This window comes from Vulpes vulpes, chromosome 12, assembly GCF_048418805.1.
Source record: "Vulpes vulpes isolate BD-2025 chromosome 12, VulVul3, whole genome shotgun sequence".
NCBI lineage: Eukaryota > Metazoa > Chordata > Mammalia > Carnivora > Canidae > Vulpes > Vulpes vulpes.
The window spans coordinates 82478748-82495254 of NC_132791.1; the positions used below are offsets into that span (position 1 = coordinate 82478748).

At 37.7% G+C, this 16507-nt stretch overlaps 1 protein-coding gene across 1 annotated transcript in view; it reads left to right on the top strand.

Annotated features, from left to right (window-relative positions):
* MBOAT1 (membrane bound glycerophospholipid O-acyltransferase 1) overlaps positions 1-16507 on the top strand; it is a 114504-nt gene that overhangs the window by 72528 nt on the left and 25469 nt on the right. Inside the window, exon 5 of the mRNA XM_025999315.2 lies at positions 15592-15647. Within this exon, the coding sequence (XP_025855100.1) occupies positions 15592-15647 (56 nt within the window). The remainder of the gene's footprint in view (positions 1-15591; positions 15648-16507) is intronic.

Sequence of the window (16507 nt, forward strand, 5' to 3'; positions counted from 1 at the left end):
AAGCATAACTTTTGGGATCTAAAATTACCTTTTCAGGAAAATAAGATCCCTGAATATCAGATCTGGCTTGATGCTGGCCAGCCAGCTGTATGATCAGCTGGCTCTTTAACCTCTAACTGATAGGACTGCATAATATTATTGCTCCGTCCCAGTTTTATCAGGACAGAGAACTTAACCACCCTAGGTCCAGAGAGTAAGGGAAATTTTATTGGAATAGTGTTAAAAATTGAGATTTTGTTTAATGTTTTAAAGATAGGTTCTTTATTGTTGGGAGTTGATATGAGAAGTAGATAGAATGGATACCACTTCTGGTAAATTGCCCAGAGTCCATATTGGGGGGAGTGGCATTTTTTTTTGTCTTTCTGCTCTAATCACATATCTATCTGCCTGTTTTTCCTTACTCATTTTCCCCCTGTATTTTTTTTTATCCCAATTAGAATAATAGTGTTAGGGGCACCTGGGTGGCTCAGTGGTTGGGCATCTGCTTTTGGCTCAGGTCATGATCCTGGGGTCCTGGGATCGAGTTCCACATCGGGGGGTGAGGGGGCGGGAGCCTGCTTCTCCCACTGCCTAAGTCTCTGCCTCTTTCTCTGTGTCTCTGATGAGTGAATAAATAAAATCTTAAAAAAAAAATAATGTTAGGGTCAGGAAGAAAAAAGTGCTTTTCTTTGTGTGTGTGTGTGTATAAATTTTCTTCTTTTATTGAATTACTCATTTTTAAAATTTAAGTATAATTAACAAAGAATGTTATATTAGATTCAGGTGTACAATATCGTGATTCAATATTTCCGTACATCACCTGGTGCTCACCATAGCAAAGGCCCTCCTTAATCACCATCACCCCCTCCCTCTCCTTTGGTGACCATCAGTTTGTTCTCTATACTTAAGAGTCTGTCTTTTGTTTCTCTCTCTTTTTTTGTGTTCATTTGTTTTGGTTTTTTTTCTTTTTTTTTTTTTAAAAAGATTTTATTTATTTGAGAGAGAGAGAAGTAGGGAAGGGCAGAGGGAGAGAGAGAGAGAAAGAGAGAGAAGCAGATTTCCTACTGAGTAGGATGCCTGGTGCAGGGCTCAGTCCTAGGACCCAGAGATCATGACCTGAGCCAAAAGCAGATGCTTAACAGACTGAGCTACCCAGGCACCCCTCATTTGTTTTGTTTCTTAAATTCCAAATATAAGTGAAATCATATGGTATTTGTCTTTTCTCTGATTGACTCATTTCACTTAGCATTATACTCTCTAGATCCATTCATGTTGCTGCATATAGGAGGATTTCATTCTTTCTTATGGCTGAATAATATTCCATTGTTTGTGTATATTACATCTTCTTTATCCATTTACATGTCCATGGACACTTGGGCTGCTTTCATATTTTGGCTATTGTAAATAATTCTGCAATAAACATAGAGGTGCATGTATCCCTTCGATTTAGTGTTTTTGTATTTCTTGGGTAAATAAATTGAGTGGAATCACTGGATCATGTGGTAATCCTTTTTTTTAACACTTTGAGGAACCTCCACACCATTTTCCATAGTAGCTACACCTGTTTGCGTTCCCACCATCAGTGCAAGAGGGTTCCTTTATTCCACGTACTCATCAATACCTGTTTCTTTTGTTTTGGATTTTAGCCATTCTGACAAGTGTTAGGTGATATTTCATCGTAGTTTGGTTTGCATTTCCCTGGTGATGAGTGATGTTGAGCTCCTTTTCCTGTGTCAGTTGGGCATCTGCATGTCCTCCTTGGAGAAATGTCTGTTCATGTATTTTGCCCATTTTTTAAATTGGATTGTTTTTTGGGTGTTGAGTTGTATGAGTTCTTTATATATTTTGGTTACTAACTCTTTTTTGGGTATGTCATTTGCAAATATTTCCTCCCATTCTGTAGGTGGCCTTTGAGTTTTGTTGATGGTTTCTTTCCCTGGGCAGAAGCTATTTACTTTGGTGTAGTTCCCATAGTTTTATTTTTGTTTTTGTGTCCTTTTCCTAGGAGACATATCTAGAAAGATGTTGCAACTGCCAATGTCAGAGACATTTTGCCTGTGCTTTCTTTAGGATTTTGATGTTTTCAGGTCTCACATTTAGGCCTTTTTTTTTTTTTTAAGATTTTATTTATTTATTCATGAGAGACACACAGAGGGAGACAAAGACATAGACAGAGGGAGACTCAGGCTCCTCAAGGGGAGCCCAATGTGGGACTTGATCCCAGCACTTCAGGACCACACCCTGAGCCGAAGGCCAACGCTCAACCATTGAGCCACCCAGGCATCCCTCACATTTAGGTCTTTAATCCATTTTATTTTTGTGTCTGGGGTGAGAAAATGGTCCAGTTTCATTCTTTTGTAGCTGTCCAGTTTTCCTAAGACCATTTGCTGAAGAGACTTTTGCCCATTGCATATTTTTTCCTCTTTTGTCAAAGATTAATTGACCATATATTGTTGTGGGTTTATTCCTGGGCTCCCTATTGTGTTCCATGGATACTAAAGCTTTGTAGTATATCTTGAAATCTGGGCTTGGGATACCTCCAGTTTTATTCTTCTTTTTGAAGTTTACATTGGGTCTCCAAGGTCATCTATGGGTTTTGTACAAAGTTTAGGATTATTTGTTTTTTGAAAAATGCAATTGGAGGATGCCTGAGTGACTGAGTTGGTGAAGTGTTGGACTTTTGATTTCAGCCCAGATCATGATCTCAGGGTCCTGAGTTTGAGCCCCACATTGGGCTCCATGGTCAGTGCAGAGTCTGCTTGAGATTTTCTCTTTCCCTCTTTCTCTGCCCCTTCCTACCAGCTCATGTGCTCTCTCCCTTTCTCTCTCTTTAACTAAAATCTTAAAAAAAAAAAAAGGAGAGAAAAGAAAAGAAAAATGCTGCTGGTATTTTTCTAGGGATTGCATTAAATATGTAGATTACTTTGGGTAGTACAGACATTTTAATAGTATGTTTAATCCATGAACATGGGATAATGTCTTTCCATTTGTGTCTTCTTCAGTTTCTTTAATGTTTTATAGTTTACAGAGTATAGGTCTTTCACCTACTGTTTAAGTTTCTTCCTAAGTATTTTATTCTTCTTGGTGCAATTATAAATGGATTTTTTTTTTTTAATTTGAGAGAGAGTGGGTATGTGTGCATGAGCTGGGGAGGGGGGCAGAGGGAGAGATAGAAGCAGACTCCCTGCTGAGCAGGGAGCCAGCCTTGGGGCTTGATCCCAGGACCTGGGGATCATGACCTGAGCCAAAGGCTGATGCTTAACTGACTGAGCCACGCAGGCTTCCCTGGAATTGTTTTCTTAACTTCTTTCTGCTATTTCATTATTAGTGTCTAGAAATGCAACAGATTTCTATACATTGATTTGTATTCTATGGTCTTATTAAATTCCCTAATCAGTTCTAGTAGTTTCTCAATGGAGTCTTTTGGGTTTTCATTCTCTTTTTCTCTCTCTTTTTGTCTCTCTCTCTCTCTCCTTTAAGATTTTTCTTTTATTAGAGAGAGAGAGAGAGAGAAGAAAAGGGCAGGAGGAAATTGAGAATCTTGAAGCAGTCTCCCCACAGAGCATAGAGCCTGATGTGGGACTTGATCTCAGGACCTGAGACTGAAATCAAGAGTTGGCCACTTAACCAACTGAGCCACCCAGGAGCCCCTTGGAATCTTTCAGGTTTTCTATATTTAGTATCCTGTCACCTGCATATAGTGACAGTTTTACTTCTTCCTTACCAATTTGGATACCTTTTGTTCCTTTTTCTTGTCTGATTGCTGTGGCTAGGACTTCCAGTACTATGCTGAATAAAAGTGCTGAGGGTGGACATCCTTGTCCTCTTTCTGATCTTAGAGGAAAGCCCTCAGTTTTTCACCATTCAGTATGATTTAGCTGTAGTTTTTCTGTATACGGCCTAATTTTGTTGAGGTATGTTCCCTCTAAAAATGCTTTGCTGAGGGGTTTTCTCATGAATGAATGTACTTTGTCAAGTGCTTTTTCTCCATCCATTGAAATGATCATATGGTTTTTATCATTTTTCTTATTGATATGATGTATCACATTGATGATTGTGAATATTAAACTACCTTTGCATCTTGGGATTAAATCCCACTTGATTGTGGTGAATGATTGTTTTAATGTAATGTTTGATTCAGTTTGCTAATATTTTGTTGAGGATTTTTGCATCTGTGTTCATCAGATATATTGGCTTACAGCTCTATTTGTAGTGTCTTTCTCTGGTTGAATTGGGCAGTTTTCATTCCTCTTCTATTTTTTGGAATAGTAGAATAGTAGGTGTTAACTCTCCTTTAAATGTTTGGTAGGATTTATCTGTGAAGCTGTCTGGTCCTGGGCTTTTGTTTGTTAGGAGTTGTTGTTGTTGTTATTATTATTATTGTTATTATTATTATTGTTTGAATTTCATTGCTGGTGTTTGGTCCGTTCCATTTTCTGTTTCTCCCCGATTCCGTTTTGGGAGGTTATGTTTCCAGGAATATTCTGGGTAGTCCAGTATAATGGCATATAATTTTTCATAATATTCTCTTAAAATCCTATGTATTTCTGTGGTATTGGTGGGTATTTCTCCTCTTTCACTTCGGATTTTGTTCGAGTCCTCTCTCCCTCTCTCTCTTTTGGATCAATTTGGCTAAAAGTTTGTCAGAATTTGTTGATCTTTTCAAAGAACCCGCTCATGGTTTCATTGATCTGTTCTATTGTTTTTTAGTTTCTATTTTGTTCATTTCTGCTTTAATCTTTATTATTTCCTTGCTTCTCCTGGTTTGTGGTTTTGTTTGTTTTTCTTCTTCTAGCTCATTTAGGTGTAAGATTAGGTTCTTTGTTTGAAAGTTTTCTTGCTTCTTGAAGTGGGCCTATTGCTATACACTTCCCTCTTAGAACCACTTTTGCTGCATCCCAAATAATTTAGATCAGTGTGTTTTCATTTTCATTTGTCTCTATGTCCATTTTTTAAATTTTCTTTTTGATATCTAGGTTGATCTGTTCATTGTTTAGTAGCATGTTATTTAACTTCCATGTATTTGTGTTCTTTCCAGATTTTTTTCTTGTGGCTGACTTCTAGTTTCTTGGTGTTGTGGTCAGAAAAGATGCATGGTGTGACTTAAGTCTTCTGAATTTGCTGAGACTTGTTTTGTGGTATAACATGTGATCTCTTCTAGAGAATGTTCCCTTTACACTGAAAAGAATGTGTATTCTGTTGTTTTAGGATGGAATATTTTGAATATATGTTAGGTCCATCTTGTCCAATGTGTTGTTCAAAGCTACTGCTTCCTTGGTGATTTTCTGTTTGGATGATCTATCCATTGATGTAAGTGGGGTGTTAAACTCCCCTACTATTTTTGTATTAGTATCAATGACTTCCTTTATGTTTTTAAGTAACTGTTCAATGTATTGGAGTGCCCCTATATTTGTTGCATAAATATTTTTTATTTAAATTCAATTATCCAACATATAGTACATCATTAGTTTCAGATGTAGTGTTCAGTAATTTATCAGTTGCATATAACACCCAGTGCTCATCACATCACGAGGCCTCCTTAACGCCCATTACCCAATTACCCCATCTATTTCCTACTTCTCCTTGGTTACATAAATATTTACAGTTATTCTGTCTTCTTGTTGAATTGTTCCCTTAATGATTATGTAGTTTCCTTTGTCTCTTGTTACAGGTCTTTATTTCAAAGTCTATTTTGTCTAAGTATTGCGACTCTTTCTTTTGACCTCCATTTGGATGATAAATGTTTTCCCTTTCCATCACTTTCAATCTGCAGGTGTCTTTAGGTCTGCAATTGGTCTTTTTTAGGCACGATATAGATGGGTCTTGCTTTTTTATCCATTCTGCCATCCTGTGTCTTTTGTTTTGTTTTGTTTTTTTAAGATTTATTTATTTATTTATGATAGACATAGAGAGAGAGAGAGGCAGAGACACAGGAGGAGGGAGAAGCAGGCTCCACGCCCAGGAGCCTGATGTGGGACTCGATCCCGGGACTCCAGGATTGCGCCCTGGGCCAAAGGCAGGCGCTAAACCGCTGAGCCACGCAGGGATCCCCATCCTGTGTCTTTTGATTGGAACATTTAGCTTATTTGCATTCATAGTAATTATTGACAAGTATGTGTTTATTGCCATTTTGTTACTTATTTTACAGCTGTTTTTATGGTTCTTCTTTAATCCTTTCTTCCTTTTAGATTGACTGATTTATTTAGTGATATACATGGCTTCCTTTCACTTTCTTTCTTTCTTTCTTTCTTTCTTTTTTTTGCTATGCATTACTGGCTTTCTGTTTGTGATTATCATTAGGTTTATTTATAACATCTTACGCATTTAGCAGTCTATATTAAGTTGATGGTCATATATGTTTGAATCCATTGTAAAACTAAAGTTTTATTCTCCTCCTCCCTACATTTTAGATATATGATGTCATTCTTTATATCCTTTTATTTTCTGAATCTCTTGACAGATTTTTGTGGATATACTTAATTTTACTGCTTTTGTGCTTCTTACTTTGTTCCTGCTTATGATCTTCCATTTCCACCCAAAGAATCTCCTTTAACATTTCTTGTAAGATAGGTTTTGTGGTAATGGATTCCTTTAACTTTTGTTTGTCTGGGAAATTCTATATTTTCCCCCAGATAAAAAATTTTAGATACTACTCAGTGCTCATTCATGATAAGTTTATTCTTTAATCCCCATCATCTATTTCACTGATCTCTCCACCCACTCCACCCCCCTTGAATAACCATGAGTTTGTTCTCTACAGTTAAGACTTTCTTGGGTTGCCTCTCTTTTTTCCCTCTGTTCTTTTGTTTTGTTTCTTAAATTCCAAATATGAGTGAAATCATATAATATTTGTCTTTCTCTGACTGACTTATTTCACTTAGCATAATATTCTTTAGATCCATTCACAACTATTTGTTTTTTGGGTGTTGAATTGTAGGAGTTCTTTATATATTTTGGATACTAACTCTTTATTGGCTATGCCATTTGCAAATATTTCCTCCCATTCTGTAGGTTAACTTTCAGTTTTGTTGATGGTTTTCTTCCCTGGGCAGAAGCTTTTTATTTTGATGTAGTTTCAATAGTTTTATTTTCACTTTTGTTTCCTTTGCTTAGGAGACGTATCTAGAAGGATGGTGCTACAGCTGATGTCAGAGACATTTTGTTTGTGCTCTCTGCTAGGATTTTGATGGTTTCAGGTCTCACATTTAGGTCTTTAATCCATTTTGAGTTTATTTTTGTCTCATGTGAGAAAGGGGTCTAGTTTCATTCTTTTGGTTGTAGCTGTCCAGTTTTCCCAAGACCATTTGCTGAAGAGACTTTTGCCCATTGCATATTTTTTCCTCTATTGTCAAAGATTAATTGAACATATAATTGTGGGTTTGCTTCTGGACTATTTTGTGTTCTATTGAAACATGTGTCTATTTTTGTAACAGTACCCTACTGTTTTGATCACTACAGCTTTGTAACATAACTTGAAATCTGGAATTATGGTATTTCTAGCTTTGTTTTTCCTTTTCAAGATTTCTTTGGCTATTTGAAGTCCTTTGCGGTTCCACACAAATTTAAGGATAATTTGTTCTAGTTTTATGAAAACTGTTGGTATTATGATAGGCTTGCTTTAGATCTATAGATTGCGTTGGATAGTATAGACATTTTAACAATATTTGTTCATTCAATCCATTAGCATGGAAGAGTTTTCCATTTGTTTGTGTCATCTTCAATTTCTTTCATGCTAGTGCTTTATAGTTTATAAAGTGCACATTTCACTTCCTTGGTTATGTTTCTTCCTAGGTATTTTATTATTTTTCATGCAACTGTAAATGGGAATATTTTCTTAGTTTCTCTTTTTGCTACTTCATTATTAATGTATAGAAATGCAGTTAATTTCTCTACATTGATTTTTGTATCTTGTGATCTTATTGAATTCCCTTACCAGTTTAAAAAGTTTTCTATATGTGTTATCATGTCATCTGTGAAAGTTTTACTTCTTCATTACCAATTTGAATGCCCTTTATTCCTTTTTACTTGTCTTATTTCTGCGGCTATGACCTTTAGTAATATGTTGTGTAAAAGTGGTGAGAGGGGACATCCTTGTCTTGTTCCCAATCTTATGGGGAGACTTTCAGTTTTTACCAGTGATTATGATGTTAGTGTGGATTATTTATATATGGCCTTTATTATGCTGAGGTATATTCTCTCTTAGCCTACTTGTTGAGTTTTTATCATGAATGAATATTGTACTCTGAAATGTTTTTTTCTGCCTCTTGAAATAATCACATGGTTTTTATCCTTTCTCTTACTGATACGAGGTATCACATTGATGGATTTGTGAATATTGAGCTACCCTTGCATTCTTGGAATAAATGCCATTTTATTGTGGTGAATGTGTTTTTAAATGTATTGTTGGATTTGGTTTGCTAATATTTTGTTGAGGATTTTTGCATCTGTGCTCATCAGAGATATTGGCCTGCAGTTCTCTTTTTTTTTTTTTTTTTGTAGTGTCTCTAAAAAATTTTTTTTTTGTAATGGCTTTCTCTGATTTTGGTATCAAGGTAATGGGGGCCTCATAGAATAAATTTGGAAGTTTTCCTTCCTCTTCAGTTTTTATAAACATTTTTTTAAAAGATTTTATTTATTTATTCATGAGAGACACAGAGAGAGAGGCAGAGACACAGGCAGAGGGAGAAGCAGGCTCCAAGCAGGAAGCCTGATGTGGGACTTGATCCTGGGACTCCAGGATCACGCCCTGGGCCAAAGGCAGGCACCAAACCACTGAGCCACCCAGGGATCCCCTTTCCTCTTCAGTTTTTTTGGATTATTTGAAAAGGGTAGGTATTGACTCTTTTTTAGATGTTTGGTAGAATTCGCCTGTGAAGCTGTCTGGTCCTGGACTTTAGATTCAATTTCATTGCTGGTCATTGGTTTTTTAAAATTTTCTATTTCTTCCCGATTAATTTTTGAGAAGTTCTATGCTTCTGGGAATTTATCTGTTTCTTCAAAGTTGTCCCATTTTGTTGGCATATAATTTTTCATGATATTCTCTTATAGTCCTTTGTATTTTTGTGGTGTTGGTTGTTCTTTCTCCTCCTCTTTCATTTCTGATTTTGCTTATTTGAGTTCTTTTTTTTTTTTTAAGAGTCTGGCTAAAGGTTTATCAATTTTGTTGATCCTATCTGAGAAATTCTTCATCTTTCCTTCTATCCTAAATGATAGCCTTGCTGGATAGGGCATTTTTGGCTGCAGATTTTTTCTTTTCAGCACTTGAAAATATCCTACTTCTTCCAATTGGCCTACAGACATTCTGCTGAAAAAATCAGTGGATAGTCTTATGGGGTTTCCCTTGTATGTAACCATTTTCTTTCTTTCTTTCGCTGTTTTTAAAATTTTCTCTTTGTCACTGCATTTTGACATTTTAATTTCTTATGTCTTAGTGTGGACTTCCTTGGGTTGATTTTATTGGGGGGAGGGATGGGGGCTCTCTGTGCCTCCTAGATTTGGATCTCTGTTTCCTTTCCCAGATTAGGGAAGATTTCACCTGTTATTTCCTGAAATAAATTTCTGCCCACTCTTGTCTTTCTTCTGGGACCCCTGTCATCTAAATGTTGTTACATTTTATGATGTCACTGAGTTACCTTAATCTCTTCTCATTTATTATTATTTTTTCTTTCTCCCATTCAGCTTGATTGTTTTCCATTACTCTGTCCTCCCAGTTGCTGATCCATTCTTCTGCTTCCTCTATCTACTATTTATTCCTTTCTGGAATATTACTTATTCTGTTTCATTTAGGTCTCTTGCTCTGATTTTATCCTGTTCTTTCATTTGGGACATAGTCCTCTGTCTCCTAATATTGTCTTACTCTCTGTTTCTCTGTGTTGGGACAATCAGCTATGTTTCCTGTTCTTCAGAGTAGTGGCTTTATGAAGAAGATGTCCTGTCATGCAGTGTCCCCTGTTCATCAGATCATCAGAACCTGGTGCTTTGGAGTTGTTTTTTTTTTTTTCTTTTTTCTTTTTTCTTTAAAAGATTTTATTTATTTTTCATGAGAGACACAGAGAGAGGTAGAGACACAGGCTGAGGGAGAAGCAGGCTCCATGTGGAGAGCCTGATGTGGGACTCGATCCCAGAACTCCAGGATCATGACCTGAGCTGAAGGCAGATGCTCAACCGCTGAGCCACCTAGGCGTCCCTGTGGTTGTTTTCCTATGTGTGTTGAGTGCACCCTACTATTGTGGTTGAACTGCATTTGTCTTTATTCCAGTTGTCTGCAATGGCTCTCTTTGCCTGTTGTGGGCAGGATTTGGTCCCTTTACTGCTAATGGACCAGTTGGGCTGCCTTCGGCTTGAATTTGTTCAGACCAGGCATTTTCCAGAGCTGTGGTCACATTGAACTACAGAGTGCTTTTCCTGACAGGCTCGAGTTGGTGGATAGGACCTTCAGTCAGACCAGATTTCTGTCCCAGTCCACTGCTAGGGCCACAATTTAAATGGTGTGTGTGGTTATTGTCCCCTCTCCCCCATCCAGGAGTCACTTGGAGTGCTGTTGGTCCCTGTTGCAGCTGCTTTCACAGTGCCAGCTTGTGATGCTGTTCTGAATGGATTCTTGCCAAGCACAGATTGGACAGGGCAGGGGAGTGGGGGTTGTACAGTATTAGCGAGCTAGTTGGAGAGTGTTTGAGCTTGTTCTTGCAGGTGAAAGAGGCAGGGTTGTGGGGGAGAGAAATGGCTCCTTTTGTTTTTGGAGAAGATTCTTAAAGATTACTTGCCCCTCAAGCACACATTCTGAGATAAGTAAATACATCTATATACCACAGTATACCCCAGGTATTTCTCAAACTGTTGCTTCTGTGTTGTATCTCAGCAGAGCTGTTTGTTATGCTGTCTCTTTAGGGTTCAGGACTCAGTTTCCCATCACCCTCCAGCTGTCCCAGAGCTGAGCCTGCTGATTTTTAACATTCTAGTTGTTAAGCCTTGGTGGTTCTAAGAAGTGGCAAAGTTTAACCCCTTTGGTTTTCAAAGCCAAATGTGATGGGGGTTCATTTTCCCACTCTGGGTCCCCAGGGCTTGAGGTACTGAGCAGGAACAGGTGTCTGCTCCTGTCCGTGATTGCAGTGTTGCCTACAGGCAGTCTCATGGGTCAGTTTGGTTCACAACCATGTCTCCACTCTTCCTACTCTTTTCAAGGTGGCCTTTTCTCTATGCTTAGCTGTGGCAAGTCTGTTCTGCCAGTCTTCAGGACATTTTTTGGGGTTATTTACACTAGCTATTTTCTAGCTGTATCTGTGGACAAGGTGAGCTTAGGATCTTCCTACTTTACCATCTTCCCTAGAAGTTGACCTGATGATATTTTTCTGTTTTTGTTTTTTATTCATTGAAAAAAAAATTGCAAGACAAGAGAAATGGCCCTACCTCAACCATGCTGGACGCAAACCTTGATTTATGATGATCGGATGGTTCCCATGGATTCAAGTCCAGTGTCTACTACTAGTGAATGTATACAAATCCATGGACAAGGCACACTTCTCAGGGGGTGGAAGGTCTGAGTACAATTCAAGTGTCAAGGCCTCATTGTTCTGAGGAAGTTCTTTGGCTACACCAAGGAGACTTTTTTGTGTCCTTCTTGTACTTGTAGTATGTGTTCATGTACCCTGGATTTTGAATTTTTGCAAAAGTTCGCATGAATTTTAATCACAAACCATCAAACATGTCTTGGATTATTTTAGGTTTTGACTGAAATACAACATGGATGATACTTGAGTTTCATCTTTTAAGTCAGTAACTTTTTGGATTTCACTCTCAAATTTCATAACTTGGGCATTCTAAATTTGGCATCTGATCTACTCATAAGTGTAAGTAAATTGATCAATGAAAAAGTGTTGAGAGAGGAAGTCTTCTGAGCAAGAGCATATGGCACTCCTTACATCCATAGAAAAGTGAGTAAGTAGGAGGATTCTAACTCCATTTCCTCTTTGTGAACAGGTTCTAGTTCTAGCTTGCAGATTTTAGATCTGCTTTTTCACAAGTTAGTAGTGTATTGTGTTTAATAAACCCATGGTCACATGTGTGAATTGTTTCTTAAGTTGCTAGAAACTTCTTGAGATGTTTAAAATGGAAGCAATATATTGTTGAAAGTAGTCTATATGACAAGTAACTAAATTTGGTCCACAGTTTTTTTTCTCTCCAAAAGAGACATTGTTTCCCCCAAAATAAAGATGACAATACAATTTTTATACAGACCCAATAGTGCTGACCTCATATTGAATATTTATTGACCATTATCTAGAAATTCAGTATTATGTATTGTATTTGTCCAGGTTCTCTGAGGGGGATGCGAAGATGGGAATAGCAGCATAAGAGATTTGCCATGTAAAATGCCTGTGAGGGAAACTAGGGAGGCTGGAATAGCCATCAGATTGAAATGCATGTCTGACCCCTGAGATGAGAGAGGCAAGGAAGAAAGGAAGACCGCAGTGCAGGTCAAAGACAATTTCATCAAGTTCAATAAGCAGTCTTCTAGAAAAACTTGCCCTGTAGAGAGTACCACACCTCATTTGCAGGGGTCTGCCTTGGTACCTGCCACACTCTGTCACCGGGCTGTGTCATTGGCTGGAGTAGCTCAAGGGGGCGTGACCTCAGCATGAAGTTGGAGATAGAATTGGCAGCAGTGGTGGCTAATCATTGCTCCCTCCCTCAAAGCTCATAGTTTTGAGTGACTTCAGCTCATGGCAATTGCATATATAAGACTATTTACTGTATTTTTGAACATGAGCCTTATTATGGAATACATTAAATGTAATGCCAGATAGAGGAAAACAAATGTTATATTTCTATAGAGACAGAAAGTTAGGCTAATTCCATAACATTTTCTTTTTTGATATATCTATTTTTTTAAACCCTTTAAAAATGAAGCTATGGATTAAATGGAATGTACAAACTTACTTGGTTTGCAAATTGCATGGTCATCAGAATGTGTGCCTCAAATTTTAAAAAACGTCGTACTGGGCTTTGTGTAAGGAAAGTTGAGAGTTAGGTCCTATTACTGATTCCTAGGACTTTTGATCTAGTAGGAAAAAAAAAGTCCAAAAGGCTTTGTAAAGAAACTATCGTGTTTTCAAAGTTATGTTAAAAAAAGTTCTTGGCATCTGTTATACGTTCTGGGTCCAAGGTCTTGTTGAATATCAGGAATGTGAGATGCAAAATTATATTGGTCTTTAAGACCACGTTGTTGTAGAAAGCTTCAATACAGCTCTTATTCTGGGATCCAAACCTCTGTGCTCTGGAAGAGCAATTCTTTTTTTCAATCTTATTGAGCATGGTCACAATCAGTGTTAGCTATGAGCATGTCCTACAGTACTAGAATGATCACCTTGATGGCTCCCTATTTTGCCACACCTGCTTCTCACCAGTCCTGGAAGAGCATGGCTATCCTTCCCTTCTGCAGTGTAACCATTAGCATAATTAATTATACAACATTTTCGCCACCTCCTAGAGAAACCTGTATGCATTAGCCATAGTCCTCATTTCCCTCCTAATTGCTCCAGCCTGAGGCAACCAGCAATTTATTTCCTGTCTCTATGGATTTGCCTATTCTGCTATTTCATACAAATGGAATCATATGATATATGACTTTTGTGTCTGGTTTCTTTCACTTAGTATAATGTTTTCAAGGTCCATCCATATTATAGCATGGGTGAGTACTTCACTGTGTTTATTGTTGAATAATAGTCTAATGTATAGACATACCACATTTCACTTGGGTTATTTCCTTTTGGGCTATAATGATGTTTTTCTGAACAGGTGTGTACAAGTTTTTGTATAGATACATTTTTATTTCTCATGGGTATATACCTAGGAGTGGAACTGCTTGGTAATACAGTAACTCTATGTTTAATGTTTTAAGAAACTGCCAGACTTTCTGAAGTAGCTGGACCTTTTAATGTTCCCACCAACAATGTTTGAGGGTTCCAGTTCTCTACCTCCTGACCAATACTTGTTATCTTTTTGATTCTAGTCATCCTTGTGCTTGTGAAGTGGTATATGAGTTGGTTTGCATTTCTCTGATGGCTGATTATTGCTGAGCATATTTTCACCTGCTTATTTACCATTCATATGTCTTTTTCCGAGAACATCCATTCCAGTCCTTTGGCTATTTTTGAATTGGGTGATTGTCTTATTCTTATTGAATTGTAAGAGTTCTTTATATATTCTAATACCAAGTCCCTTATCAGACGTATAATTTGCACATATATTTATACATTCTGTGAAATGTCTTTTCACTTTTTTGATGGTATGTGTCATTTGAAGCACGGAATTTTAAGTTTTAAATGCTACCCATTTAACCTGTATTTTTCTTTCATTACTTATGGTTTTGGTGTTACATTTATGACACCATCACCAAAGCTAAGGCCATGAAGATATGTGCCTATGCTTTCTTTGAAGAGTTTTATAGTTTTTGCTCTTACATTTAGATCTTTGATGCATTTTTAATTACTTTTATATTTTTATGTGGCTATCTGGTTGCATCATCACTATTTTAAAAAGCTGTTCTTGGGCAGCCTGAGTGGCTCAGCAGTTTAGTGCCGCCTTCAGCCTAGGGCGTGATCCTGGAGACCCGGGATTGAGTCCCACGTCAGGCTCCCTGCATGGAGCCTGCTTCTCCCTCTGCCTGTGTCTCTGCCTCTCTCTCTTTTTCTCTCTCTGTCTCTCATGAATAAATAAATAAAGTCTTTAAAAAATAATAAAAATAAAAAGCTGTCCTTGCTTCTGTTGAATTATCTTGGCACCTTTCTTGGCATGGGTGCCACTTCATAGGCAAATTTTTATTTGATGTCTTTTTTCAATTAGGATGGGTGTTATTTTTTGGTCACTAAATGGTTTATTGACAGTATTTTACAAAAGTATCTTTTGCTATGTGTGCATGGAAGAATTGCCTTTAATAGAGCAACGCATTTAGGACATATTAGGATAAAGAAGCCAGAATATTATATCTCGTCCAAGTGGAACTGGTGCACTGGATTAGGTATCCCCCAGACTAGGAGTGGTCATACTTTAATGTGCATCTGAGTTCTCTAGAGATCTTGTTCAAATGCAGATTCCTATTTTCTGGCTCTGGAATGGAGTGTGCAAGAGTCTGCATTTTTTTTTTTTAAGATTTTATTTATTTATTCATGAGAGACACAGAGAAAGAGAGAGAGAGAGAGGTAGAGACATAGAGGGAGAAGCAGGCTCCATGCAGGGAGCCCAACGTGGGACTCCAGGATCAGGCCCTGGGCTGAAGGCGGCCCTAAACTGCTGAGCCCCCCGGGCTGCCTGAGTGTCTGCATTTTTAATGAGCCCCAGAGCATGCTGATGGTGCTGGTCCTGGAACTTACACTTTGAGTAACAGTGCAAGAGGGGCCTTCTGATATGATCTCGTTCAGTGTTGTTATATCTACTTATTTAAAATGGTTTGAAGGGAGTTTATTGAATTTAGTGTTTTTTTGTTTTGTTTTTGTTTTTGTTTTTGCTTTGTATTGAATAGCCTTCAAGATGAAAAAACTACCATGCAGGGAAATAGAATAAATGTTTCTTCTAGTGGTCCTTCTGCCAATCGATTATCTTCTATCTTCCTTTTAGGCCTCTGATGATTGTCACACAGAAGATCACGACCTTGGCATTCCAAGTTCATGATGGTGAGAAAAATGACTCTCCTGTTGGTGCTGAGAGCGAGACTGACATTCAGAGCTCTTTGTTTGGACTCTACCCATAGTCCAGAGTTTAGCCAAGTTCTGGCAGTTCTTCTATAACTTGTCAAAAATTTGCAAGCTTCTTTAATCAAAACTCTTCTCAACTATTATGTACCACTTCCCTGCTGAATCTGTAGTCTAAATTTGCTGAAGTATTTACCCCGAGAACAGTTGGCTTTCTGTTTACTTATGTAATATTTTAAATTTATGGTACTCACTGCCCTTCATTTCCAAATCTGCTGAGAAGAAATGGCATTCTTTTTCTTTGGTTTAATATGAGAAGCTCATAAGGTAATAAAAAAATAGTATTGGCTGGTTAACCATTTTTAATGCTAGTTTTGTTTTGTTTAGTGTTTTTGTTTTGTTTGGCTTGGAAGATTATCTAATGAGATTAGCCTGGCCCTTCTCCTTGGAAGAAGGAAGGATCTTCTATTTGTGTACAATTGAACATTTTCTTTGCTCATGCCTTTCCTGAAAATGACCAGAAAGTGTGATTTACACGATTAAGACCTGGTTGCAGGGAAGGAGGACGGCACTTTCAGCCTGGTGGAAGATTTCAAAGTGGGTGGAAGAGGTGTCAGGTGCAATTAGTAAAAGTATATTTTGCAGATTTGTACTGCTCTGGCAAACGCTTTCTGACTGTTGAAGCTCCTTTATGTGCTACCAGATTGAGAAGATTTATGATCTCTGCTAGCTAGTCTTATTTTTCTTTAAAGCTTGGGATTTGATTTAATTTCATTCTGACCCTGGATATTCCTAGTTCATACTTGACGATTTAGTCATTCTTCAGAGAACAGGGTCATTTT